General features: G+C 48.2%; 1 protein-coding gene across 1 annotated transcript in view; it reads left to right on the plus strand.

Moving 5' to 3' along the window:
• Positions 1 to 17,256, plus strand: part of Tmem132d (transmembrane protein 132D) — a 618,857-nt gene extending 601,601 nt beyond the window's left edge. The window contains exons 6-9 of the mRNA XM_087903615.1: positions 4,131 to 4,336; positions 7,130 to 7,403; positions 10,060 to 10,251; positions 13,956 to 17,256. Of these exons, the coding sequence (XP_087759741.1) occupies positions 4,131 to 4,336; positions 7,130 to 7,403; positions 10,060 to 10,251; positions 13,956 to 15,137 (1,854 nt within the window). The 3' untranslated portion in view covers positions 15,138 to 17,256. The remainder of the gene's footprint in view (positions 1 to 4,130; positions 4,337 to 7,129; positions 7,404 to 10,059; positions 10,252 to 13,955) is intronic.
• The last annotated feature ends 1,627 nt before the right edge of the window (positions 17,257 to 18,883 follow it).

The raw sequence follows: 18,883 nt of genomic DNA on the forward strand, positions 1-18,883 counted from the left end.
AGCTACCATGAGTAGTGACCATGAGCCTGGTGACCTCTGCCCCACTTCTCAGGAGGTCCCTGCAGATGCCAGCTGTTAAGGCTTGACTCTGAAATCCTGGCAAATGAGATTCCAGCTGTTCCTGCCACAGAAACAAATGCTTGTCACCATACCAGTCAGGGATACATAACTTTTCCTTCACTGTATCAATGTCTCCATTTGTTAACCCCAAAGTATCATTTCATAAACCTTAAATATACACAATGAAATATATTTGCCAAAAGCTCATTTAAGAAGAATCTATCCTGGGAGATGGCTCAGTTGGTAAAGAGCTTGTGTGGAAAGCAGAAAGCCCTCGGTCCAATCCCCCAATCCCACGTTTTTATACATTTACTTTTATTTTATGTTCGCCGGTGTTTTGCCTGCATGTATGTCTGTGTAAGGTGTCAAGCCCTGGAACTGAACTTACAGACAGGTGTGAGCTCCCGTGTGAGTGCTGGGAAGTGAGCGCCGGTCCTCTGGAAGAGCAACCAGTGCTCTTAACTGCTGAGCCGTCTGTCCAGCCCCCAAACCAGGTAGAGCGATGCGCACTGGTATTAAGATTGACGTGGAGGAAGAGACAGGAGGATCCCAGGGGCTTTCTAGACCGCAAGCTGAGCCTCATTGGGTGAACGCCAGACCAATGGGAAAAAAATACCATCTCAAAGAAAGTTATCGGGGGACTGCATCCCCGAGAATGGCAGTTAAATTTGACCTCTGACCTCTAAATACACCATGCAAATACATGTGTGTATGCACACACATAAACATTTTAAGTGGCTAAAAATAGTATTATCTGTAGCCACTGATGTCTCTTGGTTGTAGCCAAGACCTCCCAAGAACACAGGCTGAGGAGAACTGTGCGCAGGAACCAATCACCAAAGTCTCCCCTTGAGGCAAGACCACTGTCTGTGTGTCCTGCCCAAGCACTTCCCACCCCATGCCACCACCACCCCGTCATCCTCTTGTCCACCTCCATATCTCTCCTGTGACCGTATTTCCTGTTTGCCTCCACTTCCTCTCATGACTGCACTTTATATTAGAAGAGCCCTTCCTACAACCTGGAGGTTGAAAGTGATGTGACTGGGGTCACTTAAGACAGAGACTCCTGCTCGGTGGGGACCCCAATTATATTCTTGGCTCATTGTGAGTTTTTGATAGTTAGGATTGTGCGAGCTTGCCTGGCTTCATCTGTCTCACTCAGTCAGGCATAGCCTACTAATGCCATCGATTTGGCAGGTTCTGACCGACGAGTACAGCCTTCGGAACATGGCTCCTTTGTGTCACATCAGAGTGATGGCTATGGTGACTCATACCAAGGAAGGGCTCTTCTCACCACGACCTCTGACCCCTGCTGGTGCCAGCAGCATTGTGTAGCCCCAACTCTGAGATCTTGGCCTGGCATCAGCCACCATCTCACCCACAGCCAGGTAGCAGCTGTAGGGCAGTAGGGGAGTAAAGTCCTAGCAAGAAAAGGACACCTGTCACTGGTGTTCCCAGCTTATAACCTGTGATGGTCACATCCTAACTCAGCAGCAGCAAAGGGAGAAGGCAAGCTCTGACATCCCAAAGATCCAGGAATCATTATTAAGCAGTTCTTTTGACTACTCGGAGTCCAGGATGTGGACTGCACCCCCACGGGTGTCTTCAGAGAGCCACAGAGGCAGATTCTCAAGCCTCCAGTCCCACTCGTGGTGGCTTGTCTTTAACCTTAGCTTAAATAATACCTCACATACCACATGCGAGTTCAGCCCTGATCTATGGACACAAGATGTCCCGGGCTTAGCTCTTGCTCCACGGTCACAGGGCATTGGGCCTGTGCACAGCCCTGCTCCAGTGTCTCCTGACCTTGTTCACACAACCCTACCTCACAAACTCAGGTCCTCAAGTTCACAGCCTTCCAAAGCCTTCTCATCTGCACCAACACTTACCACTGTATGTTGTCACTTCAAAAGAACAAACACGGAGTCAAAGAGCCATGATGAAGGTAGTTTCGTACTCAAAGCCATGGTTAGTGTACCTCAGCCCACGTCTTGTTCAGTACAAAGGCAGGCTGTGTAGCTCTCTCGGCTGGGATGAACTCCAAGCTCCTTTAACTGGGTCACCTGCTTGGGAGAAAGGCCAAGAGAGTTAAGGTCATGAAGGACTAGGTTGTTCTAAAAAAATGACTCTTACTAGCAATTTGTCATATAATGTCCTTTTCTTTTCCTTCCTCCCTCTGCCCTTCCTTCCTCTTCTTCCTTCTTCCTTCCCTATTTCCTCCTTCCTTCACCTTCATCTTTCTCCTTCTTCTCTCCCCCTCCCTCCAACCTTTTCTCCTTCCCTTCCTTTTTGCTTCCTTTCTCCCTCTCTTCTTGCCCCCTTATCCCAACCACTCTTTCTTTCAAGGTGTCTGATCCTCTGAGAATGCTCGACCTGAATCTAAGCAGATATCCTGGAAGAGAAAAGGCCTTAAATTAAATACTCCCTGGGCCCTGAAGCAAGGCAAGCTCTGGCCAGACCACAAATTATAATAAACTAGCCGTCGCTAGTCCCACTGGACAATGCAATCAGATTTAAGTACCTTCGCTATTGGCAGACATTGCAGATGACAAAGTCCGCCTCAATGGAGCCGGGCGCCCATTTCTCTTCGCACTTATCGATCGACCTCCCCACCCAGGCAGAGCCTCACAATAGCCTGTCCTGTGCATCCAGCATCCACGCTGCCTCTGAAGCAGACAAAGGGGCTTTCACTAGAAAGGCCTTTGTGATCTTTGCACAACCTACTCATTTCTGTCTGCTTTCTTTCACACCCCTTTAAGTGTTAAAAGTAGGTTTTTCATCCTTTAAGGTGGAAAGTAAGAGTCCTGGGACCGACATGGCACCTGTGAGGGGGCAGGGCAGACTGAGGGACAGCGAGCCATGTCTCTTACTCTTCGCCATGGCCTTGGGGTGTTATGAGTCATCAGTGTCCTTTGGCCTTGGATTTGTCATATGTGAGATGCTGCTGATAATAGTGCCAGCCTCCTGTGTGGTCCTGATGCTGAGATGATACTTGGGGTGAACTCAACAGGCATCCCTGACCTGTGTCACACATCCTGTTGTCAGCGGATAGTGGTTCCTCACACCTGCCTTCCTCTCCCTGTGCTGACCAGCAGACACAGGTGAGGGAACTCATTCTTGTCCCCAGGTCCTTCCTTCTATTTCATTCTGGGTCCACTCTCTACCGGGACCAATGAACCACACACCAGCTCTCTTTTGGAAGAATGTGTTTATCCCTTGAAGTTCTGAAGGTCGAGGATCTGGAATCTGGAATCTGGAACCAGACATCGGTCTGGGATTCTTCAGCTTCCAATCTGACTTTCCACATTCCCAACCCTCTCTGACCTCCACACTAGCAACACAGCCTCCTACCCCAACAGCCACAGTGTCTGCCTCCCTCCCCTAAATTACCAGTGCCCTCTCAAAAGGTCAACCAGAAGCTCTCCGGGACCAACGCAAATAATCTAGGCTAGTTTCTATCCACCAAAATACTTCACTTTGAGGCTGGAGAAATGGCTCTGGAGTTAAAAGGTACTTAGCCTGAGAGTCTGAGGATCTGAGTTTGGATCTCCAGAACCCATATAAATAGTGTGTGAGCACGGCAGCCTGTCTGTAATCCCACCCTTGGAGGGCAGACACAAGGGATACCCAGAACAAACTACCTAGCGAGAATAGCCGTATAGGTGAACTCTGGATTTGATTAAGAGACCCTGCCTTGATGAATAAGGTGGAAGATGGATCAAGGCTGCTTCCTAATGTCAACCTCGGTATTCCACACGCACGTGTGTGTACACACATATGCACATGCATGCAAACACAAATGCATGCCACAAACACAACAATAGAAAAACAAACAAATTAATGTGTACAACTTCACTCACCAAAACAGCACATCAAAGACCCTTAATCCCATCTTCAGAGTCCCCAGCAGGATCTGCTCTGACATCAGGGGTTTCGTTAAAAGCAATGGCTTGTGCCTGCTTTACTTCACAATGATGAGTCCTGAACATGATGCAACCTTCTTCCCCGATCTGTAGAATGAGATGAAGCTCAACTCTTTCCTCCCTGCTTCTCTTTCTCCTCCCAACTAGGTTTCTGATAGATGTGACTATGTCTTTGTCAATGGGAAGGAAATGAAGGGCAAGGTGAACGTGATAGTCAGCTTCACCTACCAGCACCTGAGCAGCCCCCTGGAGATGACAGTGTGGGTGCCACGGCTACCACTGCAGATTGAGGTCTCAGACATGGAGCTGAACCAGATCAAAGGCTGGAGGGTCCCTGTTGTCTCTAACAAAAGGTAGGTGTGTATGGGTGTGTGTGTGTGTGTGTGTGTGTGTGTGTGTGTGTGTGTGTGTGTTGGGCATTGGGCATACATAGCAGAAAGTCATGTCCACTGTGCTCAGGCTGAGGAGGGACACACACAAATGGCCAACTACCTATCTAGGCAAAAGCAAGAGTAGTCGCAAGGGTTTACATGATGACTTACAGGAACCAAGCGCCTAGAACCTGCCATATGGGCAATTGGACACCAACCACAAGCCACAAACACAAATGAGCTTAGACAAAAATGAGCTTAGAGAAGGAGTCACATGGATGGATTTTGGGGTAAGAAAAAAACTGCCAGGCTTTAGAAAGAAGCAGGCAGCAGATGCCCTGAGCGCTTGGCTCTGGTGAGCATCTGAAGTTTGTCTGGCGTGGTGTCACCTATTGTACACATGGTGGAATTTGGTAGAGAGGTAAACCTCCCATCATCCATCAGAAATCCAGACAAGGACCAGAGAGACAGAGTCACAGAAGTTCAGCCTCTCTTTTCTGACCGTCACTGCAGGGACCTCAGTGCATACATATCCGTGCACTGGAAACACTGCAGAAGTCTGAGTAAGTAAGCATGTGCCATCACACAAGGGACTTCTGCAGGCTGTGGTGCAGCAGAGGGTGGGGAATTGGCGGTCACTGGGAGAGCCTTGATAGTCTTCACCTTGGAGGTCCACACCTCTAGTTCTGTGACATCTGGTAGAGGATCTAGCTTGAGGAGGAAGTTGGTGCCGTGGACAGTGGGAAGATGGGTTCTTGAAGATGCTTCTTTGGAAAACTGGGTTTTCAGGAATTGGGATAGATGCTGGAGTAGATGTTGTTGTTGCTGCTGCTGCTGCTGCTGCTGCTGCTGCTGCTGCTGCTGCTGCTGCTGCTGCTGCTGGCAAACAACTAGCCAGGTCTGGTGCATGCTCATCTAAACGCTACTGTGAGCTAATGGACTCACGTAGGGCTGTGAGCTCTCTGAGAAACCGGTTGCTGATATGTTAATGGAGGCTGAAATGATGGTGGGAATGGGCCAGTGTATACAATGTATCAGACAGCGAGGGACCAGCTAACATCTGTCTGTTTGAAGCCACCTGTCCCTGTCTGCATTGATTACAGCATCTCACTAACCTCAAGGTAAACACTCCTCTCTTCCAGGTGCTGACTTAGAGGACGTTGCTAGTGGTCACAACCTTGTCATGTTAGCTACACATTGCTGTGTGTCCGGGGTTGGCCTAAATTGTTAACTTGATACAGCCAAGAGTCATCTGAGCATAAAATCTCTATTGAGGAATTGCCTAGATTGGGTTGATCTATGTGAATGTTTATGGAGAATTACCTTAATTATTAATTGATAGAGAAGAGTCCAGTTCACTCTGGGCAGCACCATCTACTAGACAAGTGGTCATGGGCTATATAAAAAAGTTAGATACGTGTAAGTCATGGAGCCAGCAAATAGCATTCTCCATTGGTTCTTATCTTCAAGTTCCTGCTTGAGTTCCTGCTCCTACTTCCCTCAATGATGGGTTCCGAAATGGATGTGTGAGCCAAATAAACCTTTTCCTCCCCAAGCTGCTTTCCATCAGAGTATTTTATCAAAGCAACAGAAAGGAAATCAGAACGCTGTATGATGCAAGGCCTTAATCTAAAACTCAGTATGGCTTGAAGGACTATGTGCTCAGCCTCTCATATTCTGTGCAGAAGCAGCCAGATGTGGTTTAATGAAGTCCTGAAAGCTGAGGTCTCAAAGCTGAGGTCTACCAGTAGGTTGGTGCCCCGTCTAGAGGCTCCTGCAGAGAAGACTCTCTCAGGCATTGTCCAGAGGACTCAACACCTCACTAGCTGCTAATCAGTAGACAAGGTACCTGCCAGCTGGATGTCCCCATAAGGCAGGGAGCTCAGAACTCAGCATCTTGCTTCATCAGAGAGAGCCAGTGACAGAAGCCATAGAAGATTACAAACTGCATTGATGTCACTGTCTTCGAACCCAATCATGCAGCCAGGCATGAGGGTGTACATCTGTAATTCTAGAACTTTGTAAGCTGAAGCAGGAGAGTTGTTACCTGGGCCACATAGTGGGACGTCATATTAAGAAACGAACAAAAGGGCTTGTGAACTCTTCCACCCAGCAAACATTAGCTGAGTGTAAGTCTTCAAAGAGCCTTTTGAACCTTGATCTCTATTGGCAGGCAAGGTTCGCTGGGGAAGGAGAGACATTGTCTTCCATGGTTCAGACATGTTACTCACGTGCCAATACCCCTGTAAATAACCTATCACACTGTCCCTGTAAGCAACCTAGTGAAACTGCTTGGTCTACCCACGAAACAACAAAAGACACAAAATAGAAGGGGCTGGTGAGTAAAAGAAAGGTCATCAGTAAGAGTGGGAGGGGCTGAGAGGGGGCAATGTTGGGGATGAATATGATCAAAATACATCATGTACATATATGAAAATGTCATCACGAAACCCGCTATTATACATCATTAATATAGATTAATAAAAATGTTAACGAAGGGAGGGACTCTCCAGACACTTTTGAATAGAGTTACAAAACCCGATCAGCGTTTGATGAGGGGGAGTAGAGAGTAAATGTCAGGAAGTGAGATCTTTGGGAAGCTCTTCACCCCTCATTGTACCTCTCCATTCTGTTTAGTTAGAACTCTTGTCACAGCGCAGGTTAAATACCCTGAATCTCCCGTGTGTCACCTGAGCCTTAAACAAGCGGGACTCTTTGAAAGTAGACTCATGGAGTCCCCAACAGTTGCCCCAACAAGTAACTCTCTTTTGACAGGCCAGTTCGGGACAGTGAGGAGGAAGATGATGATGAGAAAAAGGGCCGAGGCTGCACGCTCCAGTACCAACATGCCATGGTGCGAGTCTTGACCCAGTTTGTGGCCGAGGCGCCTGATCCCGGGGGACACCTGGCCTACCTGCTGGGCTCTGACTGGCAGGTGGACATCACGGAGCTGATAACTGACTTCATGCAGGTGGAGGAGCCCAGGATAGCCAAGCTACAAGGAGGGCAGATCCTGATTGGCCAGGAGTTGGGCATGACCACCATCCAGGTGAGGCACCTGCAGAGTTGGGCGGGGCTTTCTGTTCCACTGCTCCGCCAGGTGGACACTCAGCTGTCTGCCATTGCTCCGAGCAGAGTCTCCCAGGGCTTGCTTCAGTGAAATCACAACATACACAGTTTGAATGTGATATACAGCAAGGACCTTGAGACCCCTCACACAGTAGATTGACAATACAGAGTTCCACCTCTTCTTGGCCATGTCCCTAAAGCCATAGCAGGTCTTACCAGCTTGAGAAGCAAAATCCTAGAGAGAAGTTCACCCTGCCTGGACCATGGGCCTGACTGCCTCCTCCATACTGGCCATGGTCACCTGAATCTTCCATCTCAGTAAAACAAAGGAGGCAACATGGAAGGGTTTGGAGGGAGGAAAAGAAAGAGAGATATGATGGAATTATATTATCGTCTCAAAAATTGTTAAAAATGAAAAAATAAATTTAAGATACTATTAATAATAGAGTCATCACTACTCCTAAGAGTTGTCCCCTGAACAATATATACACAATAATAATGATAATAATAATAGTGTAATAATAATATAATAATAAATGAAATTTTTAATGTTGCTTCTATCAAACAACAAGGAAGAAAGTTGAAAGGCAATACCAACAGCTTGGATCCTGGACCTAGAGAAGGGTTTGGCTTTAAATTTCACTTTAAAAGATGATTCCAGTCCAGAAGGGAATTGTATGTTAGCAAGGAAGAAAGGACTGCCTTCCTAGGCAAGAAGCTTAGGGACTGGCACAGCAGGGCATCTAGTCTTGAGTCGGATCCACTGAGTTCCTGAGTGATGAGCTTGTTCATTCACTTCCTTCTGGAGTCTTTCCTGTCATGCCCACCGCCATTTTAATGGCTATGGAGGGATAAACCAGAGGTGGTGACTGGATGAAACTTGTGAAAACTGGTTTGCTCAACCATTGCCCTGGAACTCGAAAGTCAAAAGAGCAAGGGGAGCAGACCTCATTCATCTAGGGGGCTGAGGATGCATTAAAAGTGCACGAAGGCAGTTCTTCATCCTTCCAAAGCTGAACTGGGCTGGGGAGAATTGTGCTCCCTGGTCCACAGAGGTGTGCAGAGAAAATCAAGACCAGGCTGGACTCAGAAGGGGGGTTGGTGTGGGTGAGGGTGGGTGTCATGTGGGGTAAGACAAGATTTCAAGATGCCCCTGGATCTCACGATTCAGGCTTTCTCAAAATGTGTGGAGTCGAATCCCAATGTGCTGGTACAAGTCTTTAACCCTAGCTTTAGGGAAGTAGAGGCAGATCTCTGTGAGTTCAAGACTAGCCTGTTCTACATAGCACGCTCTAGACCAGCTGGGATGAGACATTGAGATCCTGTTGAAGAAAATAAGAATCTCAAACTATGAAACTGAAGATCCCGGGACAGGAGATAAATTAGATGGTATTTGAATTAGGAAGCATTACACATTTTTAGATATGACTGATTGATTGATTGATTTTTGTGTATGCATATTTTCCCTGTAATTAGGTCTGTGTACCACACATATGCCTGGTGACCACAGGGCCCAGAAGGGTCAGAAAGGGGTGTCCTATCCCTTGGAACTGGAATTACAGGTGGTTGTGATCATCCATGTGGGTGCTGGGAGGTGAACCCAGGTCCTCTGCAATAGAGATTAATGCTCTTAACCACTGAGCCATCACCCCAGCCTCAAGAAGCCTTACTTTATAATTGCATGCTGGCTTTCACATGCAAGACCGAAATAAATATAAAGTTAGGGTGTCAGGTCACGGTTCTCTCGAGGATGTGAAAGCTTTTGGAAGTTGAATGATTTCAGATAAAAGTGCACTGGTAATGTCAGAAATGGCCCACGGTGTGTATAAGAATCAACAGGCTCAGAAGAACAATGACATTAATTCCTCTCGCTAAGGAGAAGTGTGGCTCACAGTGACAGCCAGCGTTGGCCTATGGATATAGGCCACCTATATGGGTATCTGCACACCTATGGGTATCCCTGTGCACGCCTATGGGTATCCCTGTGCACACCTCTGGATATCCCTCTGCACACCTATGGGTATCCCTCTGCACACCTATGGGTATCCCTCTGCACACCTATGGGTATCCCTCTGCACACCTCTGGATATCCCTCTGCACACCTCTGGATATCTCTCTGCACACCTATGGGTATCCCTCTGCACACCTATGGGTATCCCTCTGCACACCTATGGGTATCCCTCTGCACACCTATGGGTATCCCTGTGCACACCTATGGGTATCCCTCTGCACACCTATGGGTATCCCTGTGCACACCTATGGGTATCCCTCTGCACACCTGTGGGTATCCCTCTGCACACCTGTGGATATCTCTCTGCACACCTATGGGTATCCCTGTGCACACCTCTGGGTATCCCTCTGCACACCTATGGGTATCCCTGTGCACACCTATGGGTATCCCTCTGCACACCTGTGGGTATCCCTCTGCTCCATGCTGTTGTATGTGGAAGCACATTGCATCACTGCATTTCCATGATCAAGGCTTAGTGTTAGAGGAAGTCTGCTTCTGCTCCAGCGGGCTCATGCGTGCTCCTTTTCTCTCATTGTCCCTGCATGCCCTCACACATGGTGTGTGATGAATGAATATGCTGCAACCACAGAGAGCCTCCCCTTGTCATGTTGGTTCTGCCCTTCAGATCCTGTCCCCTCTGTCAGATGCCATCCTTGCCGAGAAGACCATCACCGTGCTGGATGAGAAGGTGACCATCACAGACCTCGGGGTCCAGCTGGTAACGGGGCTTTCACTGTCCCTGCAGCTCAGCCCCGGAAGCAACAGAGCCATTTTCGCCACTGCAGTGGCTCAGGAACTTCTGCAGAGGCCCAAACAGGTAAGGAGGTGGAGCCTAAGACACACATCGGCTGAGTCTTATCCCAGGTGAGGTCAGCACACAGTAGGTGAGGTCACCATACATCAGCTAAGGCCAACATGTGTCAACTGAGGTCAGCAAACACCAGAGTGTCACACATTAAAGAGACTTCACACCAGGTGAATGTCCCATAGTGAGAACCCCATGACAGATGAAGGCTCTTCCCAGGAGATTCACGTACTCCAAACAGACATCACATGACCTGTGTTTCTTGACAGCAAAGGAGCTGCTAACATGAGATTGCAAAGTCTCTTGCTCCTTGAAGTAGATGGGTTAACATTGCAGCAGGTGACCATCGGCCACTCATGTCAGAAGCACTGAAAAGATGCTTCCCTGTCCTCCACACTCAGGTTGCTGGGGTGGGTACCTAGGTGGGTCACACTCTCCTGCTGTCTAAATATCCCTCCCTGACTGGCATGCTGGCCTCATCTAGCAGTGGTCGTGAGGTGGAGGCATGGGCAGGCTGAGGATTACCACAACCTGCAGCCAGGTTCCAGCAGGCTTGGAGGCTGATATAGATAATATACTGCCTCTCCTTAGTGTTCAGGCAGAAGAAGGGAGCTAACATGAGGTCATGTCATTCTTTTCTTGTTATTTGAAGCCAGTGTACTAACAGGCTGCATTGTGCATTTGAATTGTGTGTATGGATGTGTTGGGTCTCTTTTGCTGTGATAATCACTATGTCTAAAAGCAACTTGCAGAGGGAAGGGTTCATTTGATAGCTCACAGTCCATCACTGAGGAAAATTAGGGCAGGAATTCAAAGCAGGAACTAAAGCAGAGGCCATGGAAGAATTCTGCTTACTGGTTTGCTTTTCATTGCTTGCTCAGTCTTCTTTCTTATTCCATTGAGGACCACCTTCCCAGAGGTGGCGCTACCTCACATCAATCATTAACCAAGAAAATGCCCCTTCGACTGGCCTGCAAATGTATCTGATGAAGTCATTTTCTCAATTTAAGACCCTTCTTCCCAGATAACTCTAGCTTATGCCAGGATGACAAAGGTTCAACCAACATAGGACATATGTTTGGTGATGTTCCAATATGTGTGTCTTATATGTTCTCATGTAGGTGTCTGCATGTGGGTATATTTGTACTTTTTGTATTATATTGTCTGTTACGTACATACATGTGCCTATGTGTATGTCTATGTGCTTGTGTAAGCATACTATGTGATGTGTGTATGTATGTGTGGATCTTGTTTAGGCATCCTGTGTTTTGTGTGTGTTTGTGTATGTGTCTGCTTGTGTACTATGTACTCTGCATATGTATGTAGTGTGTATTACTTGTGTTGTGTGGGCATTGTGTGTGTGAATATATTCCAATGTGTGCAGTTGTATGGTGTGTGTATGCATGTGTGTGTATGCATGTGTGTGTGTGTGTGTGTGTGTGTGAGAGAGAGAGAGAGAGAGAGAGAGAGAGAGAGAGACTGAGAGACTCAGTGGTTTGTGTGCAATAGGTCTACAGTTAGACGAGAATATGCCTATCTACCTCTTCGGAGCTGGACAGGCATTATTTCTCAGATGGAACACAGAGAATGAGGTGAACTTTACAACAAAGGACAGCAGTCAGTTCTCTCTGCATGGGATCCAACCCACAGAGACTTTTCTGGAAGCTTCCCTACCTATCAGAAATCCTTCTTCCACCACAGCAGGGAGAGTTGCCAGGCCCAACCTCCCACACATCTCTGGGCAGCAGCAGAGACTGAGCATGCTCATGGCAGGAAGAAGATAGAGCCCAACTCACCACCTCCAACCTTCTATCTCCCAGCTGGACCTGCACCTCAAGTTCCTCCCCTCAGGTGCTAGCCAATCACTGAGCCCTGAAAGCACAGTCTTTCTTACTGTGGGGATTTGGGATTAGAAAACACTGGAGAGTTGATGCTCCTAGTAACAGATATGAATTCTTGGCAAAAACCAAGCCTTTTGTCTAGAAAGATGGACAGCAGCCTGCAAAGTCCAGATAGGAAAGGCGAGCAATGAGCTTTCTTCCTACCTCGGCGGATGATAAAATCAGGCCACAGGCAGTTAAGAATTAAAAAGTGGTAAGGCCCAACCAGAATAGAATAATGCATCCCTGACACGCAGAGTGTCACCTGCTCCCCTAAGGGTAGTGCTGGGGTAGGGTTACATGGTCCTCAGTCCCCTTGTGCAGCTTGGCCCTGACCTGACAACTTCAAAAAGCCAGTTGTCCTTATGCGTTTCCTGCTGAAATTTCCTGGTGCAACAAAACAAGCTGGCAGATCAGTGCTGGGTCCTGTGGCGTTTGCATGGCAACCTGGCCAGTTTCCCCTGTGGTGCCTGGCTTAAGCCAACATCTTACAAAAGGAAGGTATGGAAGCCACCAACCACCTCTGAGGGTCTTACTTTGTTTCTTTGCAGCTAAACACCACCCACAAAACATTTACTTTAATAGTGAGGGATGTTAGGGTGGGGAGGGGGAAAGAAAACACAATCAACAGTAGGGAATTTGCTAGAGCCCTGGGGAACCCTCAGACCCTGACTGGGATACCCAGGTCATCTGGTTCCCACTCTCTCTTCCCTGAGATCTTATCGTTTTTTTAAAATCTTACTGTGCATCATGACAACCTCATATCTTTGCTTGTTTGTGAGGTATCATGGTAGGCCCCCACTTCCCAGTAAGTGCCCATTCACTGACATATCCAAGATCGAAGGCGTCACTTAAAACGAAGACATCAATGAAGTCACCTCTCATGCTATGAATGAATGAAGACGTCTAAACACGGAGTGCAGAAGGCAAGAGACGGAGACACACAGGGACCTCGGCTGTAGGCTGCCTTTGTGGCCCCAAGTTTCTTCCCATTGCTCTAAATGAAGTGTGGTGGGGGAAACTGAGGGCAAAGTCTCCTACTGTCCCTTGCTGTTTTCCCGCCTATCTTAGTCAAGGCTTGGTCTCCAGGTGAGCACCAAACAGTTGTATCCCAGAAAAGGCAGAGCCAGTGAATCCATGCCCTTCAGTGACCCTGAGGGGCTTCTCTTCCTGTCTAGATCAGTGCCCTCAATCTGTGGTATGTGTGGTAATGTGACTGGCTGCTAAGATGGTGTCGGATGGCATGGTACTGCGTTTAATTTACACCTGTGACCCCAGTGAAGACGCCCGCTGACTAGCCATACTGTTCAACAAGGCATTTAAAATTGTGCGAAAGTAGATCCTGGGGAGTCTCTGAACCTGTTGTCTTCTAACGGATCAGAAAATAAGTCAATCTTATTATTTATTTTTTTGAGATGAGGATGCCCCAGACCTCATTACATAGTCAGAGATGGGCTTGAACTCCTATTATATTGCCTCCATTTCCTGAGTGCTGGGATCAGAGTTGTGTTTGTTCCACTGTCCTTGGGTTAATATGGTGCTAGGGATAAACCGCAGGGCTTCACCCCTTCTAGGCAAGTACTCCACCAACTGAGCTACGTCCCCAGCCTCAAACACCAATCTTATTTTGGAAGGCTTAATCTGGTCCTGTTGGCCACCCCTCCCCTTGGTTCTTTATAGGAATTCACATCCCTCCATGTTCTAGGGTAGGGCTTCTCACGGTTTCCTCGACATTGTTTGACTGGCTTCCCCTTGAAGCCACCGGAAGCTTTTACTGTATGTGCCTGTTTGCTGAGCCCCTGAATGCATGCTGACCCCACTTCTCTTGCTCCACAGGAAGCGGCCATTAGCTGCTGGGTGCAGTTCAGTGATGGCTCTGTCACACCGTTGGACATTTACGATGAGAAGGATTTCTCCCTGCTGGCCACATCCTTGGATGAGAAGGTTGTCTCCATTCTCCAGGACCCCAAATTCAAGTGGCCTATCATCGCTGCAGAAAACGAGGGGCAGGGGGCCCTGGTAAAGGTGGAGATGCTGATCAGTGAATCTTGCCAGAAATCTAAGCGGAAGAGCGTGCTGGCTGTGGGGACAGCCAACATCAAGGTTAAATTTGGACAAAATGACGGGAACCCCAACAGCAGCGAGAGTGGACACCTTGGGGCTGCACTTCATGTGGAAAATATGAACGAGAGGAGGTCCAAAAAGCCTTTGCAGGAGTGGGGGAGCCCCGATGGGCCATATTATAGCAGCTCCTCCATGGGACTCATGGAGGGATGGGGCAGTACAACCAAAAGGCCAACTTTCCAGAAGAAGCAAGGCCAGGAAAGCCTGCTAGATGACATCATCCTCTCACAGACGGTGGCCACAGACTTCACCAGCTTCCCAGACCAGGTGGATCTCCCCAGGAGCAACACAGGCTCTGAGGAGCACGACCCCGATCAAGCAGCCAAGGGCTTGAGTGACCTAGAAATCGGGATGTATGCTTTGCTGGGTGTCTTCTGCCTGGCTATCTTGGTGTTCTTAATTAACTGTGTGACCTTTGCCCTGAAGTACAGGCACAAACAGGTTCCCTTTGAGGAGCAAGAAGGTCTGAGTCACTCTCATGACTGGGTTGGGCTGAGCAACCGGACAGAGCTGTTGGGGAACCCCATGAACTTCGCCTCCTCCCAAGAGGAGCGGATCACTGCCATTGACAGGGGTCTGGACTTTGAGGAGAGCAAACTGCTTCTCAGCTCAAATTCCCAGAGCAGCATCAACGGACAGCTGTTCAGGTCCGCGGGAGCCATGCTCACAGATGGGGATGAACAGAAAAGCGAACCCCCCACATCCCCTACCTCCAAAAGGAAAAGAGTTACATTCTCCACGTTCTCCGCCATCTCCTCAGATGACGGGTGTTCTGCTGGGAACACCATGGTGTTGAGTAATGAGGATGACATAAAGTGGGTCTGCCAGGGTCTGGACCCCGGGGAGTGTGCAGAACCTCACAGTTGCATGGAGAGGCTACATGAGCACGTGTAACACGAACACCAATGTTGTTCTTACCTTTCAGCCTTGAACCCACCCGGGTATGGGGAGTAGACATGCAGCCAAGGGAGAAATGAGACAAGAGGACACCATAAGGGTGACACTGTCCATGGAGCCTTGGGAAATGATCCCCTCTTAACTGAGGAGGCCCAGAGTTGGTACCCATGCATACGCCATTGTGCACAATGTTTTGGTTTGACTTACAAGGTTTGTTGTGCATGGGAAAGCATTTTCAAACCTGGAACAAAGATGCGCATTTGAGGGTCCTCAGGGAAGAACTCTCTCCCTTTAAACTAAGCAATTTGGTTTTCTGGTGAGATCCACGCTGCTTTGAGAGTCAATATTTCAGACCATGAAAATAAAAAAAAAAAGCAAGACTCGGGTTGAGCATGCATGGATCAGCGGGCAGAAGCATGCTATCTGAGTGGAGCAGCAGGGCTGGCTGGGAGGGTGCCCATGGACAGAGCCTAATGCTGAAGGTAGCTGCAGGATGCCGGGCAGTGGACTGGTATTTCCCAAAGATGGCCAAAGTCGGCCAGGGATGATTGACAGGCCAAGGCAGAGATTAGCAGGGCAAAAAGAAGATGGGTAGATGAGTGACCCACAAATATAACTACATGTCAAGAAACACACATACACACACACACACACACACACACACACAACATTAGAGCAACTCAGAGAAGCCTCCTGCCCTATCGGGCACTGAACACAAACCACACGGCTCCTTTAGCAAGTTCATCACATTTGAACTTGATCTCTCCACTCCGCTGACACTCTTACTGCAGCTGTTGGTTATCCATGAGTGAAGAGAGCAGGGTAAATTTTCTAGAATTTTCTCCCTGCCCCTCTTTTCTCAGACCTTGTGTCAGCTTCAGGTGATATTCCATGGAGAAGGTCCCAGGGACATACATCTCTCTGAAGAGGCTGGGTTCCAGAGTGTAAGCAGGACTGGAGTGAATTCCCCCACCTGCTCCCTGCTTTCCTAGAAACCATAGAGGGTTGTTTTTGGAGTGGATCTGTTGTCACTCATGTTGGGTCTCCTGTCCAAGAATTTGCCACCAGAGTATTACAACAAATCCTTCTGATCAGAGTGGATAGGCTATCCCAAGCCGTGAGAGAGGTGGGCTTGTGCTCACTTGGAGAGCATGAGAGAGATGAAGGGTATGTGTAGGGTGTGTGTGTGTGTGTGTGTGTGTGTGTGTGTGTGTGTGTGTGTATAGGAGGTGCGCGCGTGTATGTTGAGGGTATGCATGTGTCTGTGGGTGCATGCGTGTAGGTACATACTTTTGCAAACACTTGGACCCAAAGTCAGCCCTGAAAGGATTACCATTGCTTAAAATCAAAATGATTGGTTAATGTCTCAAAGATCCCTCAGATGCTGAAACCTCTGAAGATGGAGGGGGTGGCATGATCAGGGGACCCCTAACCCAATCCCGGTCTCACTGTGAAGTGAGGAGGACTGAAAAGTAGCCGTGACCTTGAAGGGTGAAGGAGGCTGGTCTCTCTGTCTGTTTCTACCGCGGTCAGTTCCCTTCTCCTGCTCTTCAGACCTCTCTTCAACATTTTTCTCCTCTCCTCTCTCTCTGGGCATTTCTGTCTGCCCTGAACCTATTTCTCAATTTTCTTTCCCATTACTTTCTGTCTTTATCCTCTTGTCTCTTTCTGTATCACCCTCCCCTTCCTCCTCCTCCTTCTTCTCCTCCTCTTCTTCTTTTTCTTCTTCTTCCTCCTCCTCCTCCTTCTTCTTCTTCTCCCCACTAAGAGACTCTCCCCAGAATCCCACCTCCCCTACCCCTCAGGCCCACTCCCCTCTGATGTGGTGCTAATCCTTTTGTTCTGACAGCCAGCAAGCCACCCAGCTCCTTTCCCCCTTAGACTCCCCTTGTTTGGGAAGGTGATGAAACTCTTACCCCTGGACCACCGAAATTCTTTGCTTTCAGTTGTCCCATTTCTGATTTCTTCCTATTCTGACCTGTATGACATTTCCATGACTACTGCAGCGGATGCCTGTTCTCCAATCCCTCCTTGTGTAGAATGTATTGTAGATTGTAAGAATGTAATATATATTTATAAACTCACTGACTGTAAATATAAAACATTCACTCCGCGGCTTTATGGCTGGCCTTTGTCTTTCTACATGCTGAACGCCCCCCTCCACTCCCACCCCTGCTCCCAGGGCCCCAGGATCAGTTGTAAATGGCTCTCCCAATGCTATGGCTTTTGGTAAATGAAAATGTAGATTAAGGATCCAGTGCAATCCAATTACACCCTGACATCCTGTAATGCTGCTCCCGGCATCGAGGGGATGTTGACACACGATGACGGAGTATGCCGTGTGCTGAGTGTCTCTCCTTCAGGACCTGAAAGGATTTGAAAATAAATCACACGTGTAATTCTCTCCTAAAAGCCTGCTGACAGATGGTAGATGGGAGCCTCAGAGACAGGCACTTGGCCCAGCCTCCCTGTGTGCTGGAGCAACGAGGGCACTCTGTCCTCTCCTTGGGCCTCCTAGGTATTTACACACAGCCGTATTCAAAAATTGACCTTGAGAGAGGTGGTTCAGATCTCCAGAACCCGCACGAAAAGCTAAACACAGTGGTGTGTATCTGCAAACCCAGTGTTGGGGAGACAGAGATGGGGAATCCCTGGAATTCACTGATCAGCCAGCCTAGCTGAACCTATGAACCCTGGGTTTACCAAGAGACCTTGTCTCAAAAATTAACATGGAGAGCAACTTAAAATGATGTTCAATGTTCCCAATGCAGGAACACACATACACGCTGATCTGGAGATTCAGGCTTTACTCACTGTGTCCCCAACATGGTTCTTCATAGAGAAAAGATGGCAGAGCCCTGGGATACACACACACTCATGATTGCTGGTCGTTCAACCATATACGGAACACGTGCTCTGCCAGTAGGATAGCACTGGAGAGACACATGCCACTCTCACAGGCCTTTCTTATGTTTGGGGACAAGGATTAACAAAGATAAAATAATTTGGGGGATAGCCATAAGTTTCACAAAAAGAAATACAAAAAAGTAGCAGAAGAATGGGTTAAACAATATTTTAAAGCCCTGTCCGTTTTGCCTAAAAATATCCAGGTTCTACTGTTCCTTATAAACGCATACACGTGAGAAAGGGCATTGTCAGTATGGATAGAGGAACAACAAATATGGAAACCCCTGGTCCCTAGGGTGTACTTGGAACAGAGCATCAATTCCACCTGCCCACATTTTCCTACAAGAGGAATGATTTTTGAAGCCATCTCCATCCCAGGTGGGGAAAATGACAAAGAAACTGTTTTTAAGACAATTAACTAGTAAAGGATGTGTTACTGCGAGGAAGACCATTCTCTTCTGAATCTCCCAGGCAAATACACAGCGCCTAAAGAACACAATGCACAGTCTATGGAGAAGATGGCTCAGTGGTAACGTACTTGCCCTATGAGAAAGAGGGCTTGAATTCGATCCTTGACACCCACATCAAAAAGCTTGGCATGGGATCCCTGTGTGGGGGAAGTGGAGATAGACAGATCTCGGGACTCATTGGCCAGCCAGCCTGGCCTACTCAGTGAGCTCCAAGTCACAGGGAGGGACTCTGTCTCAGAAAACAGGGTGTGTGCCGGAAAGATGGTTCAGCAGCTTGGGGAGCTTGCTGTACAAGCCGGATGACCTGAGTTCAGTCTTGGAACCTGCATGAAGGTGGAAGGAGAGAACAGACTGCATGAAGTTGTC

Source organism: Myodes glareolus, chromosome 2, assembly GCF_982192425.1.
Source record: "Myodes glareolus chromosome 2, mMyoGla1.1, whole genome shotgun sequence".
NCBI lineage: Eukaryota > Metazoa > Chordata > Mammalia > Rodentia > Cricetidae > Myodes > Myodes glareolus.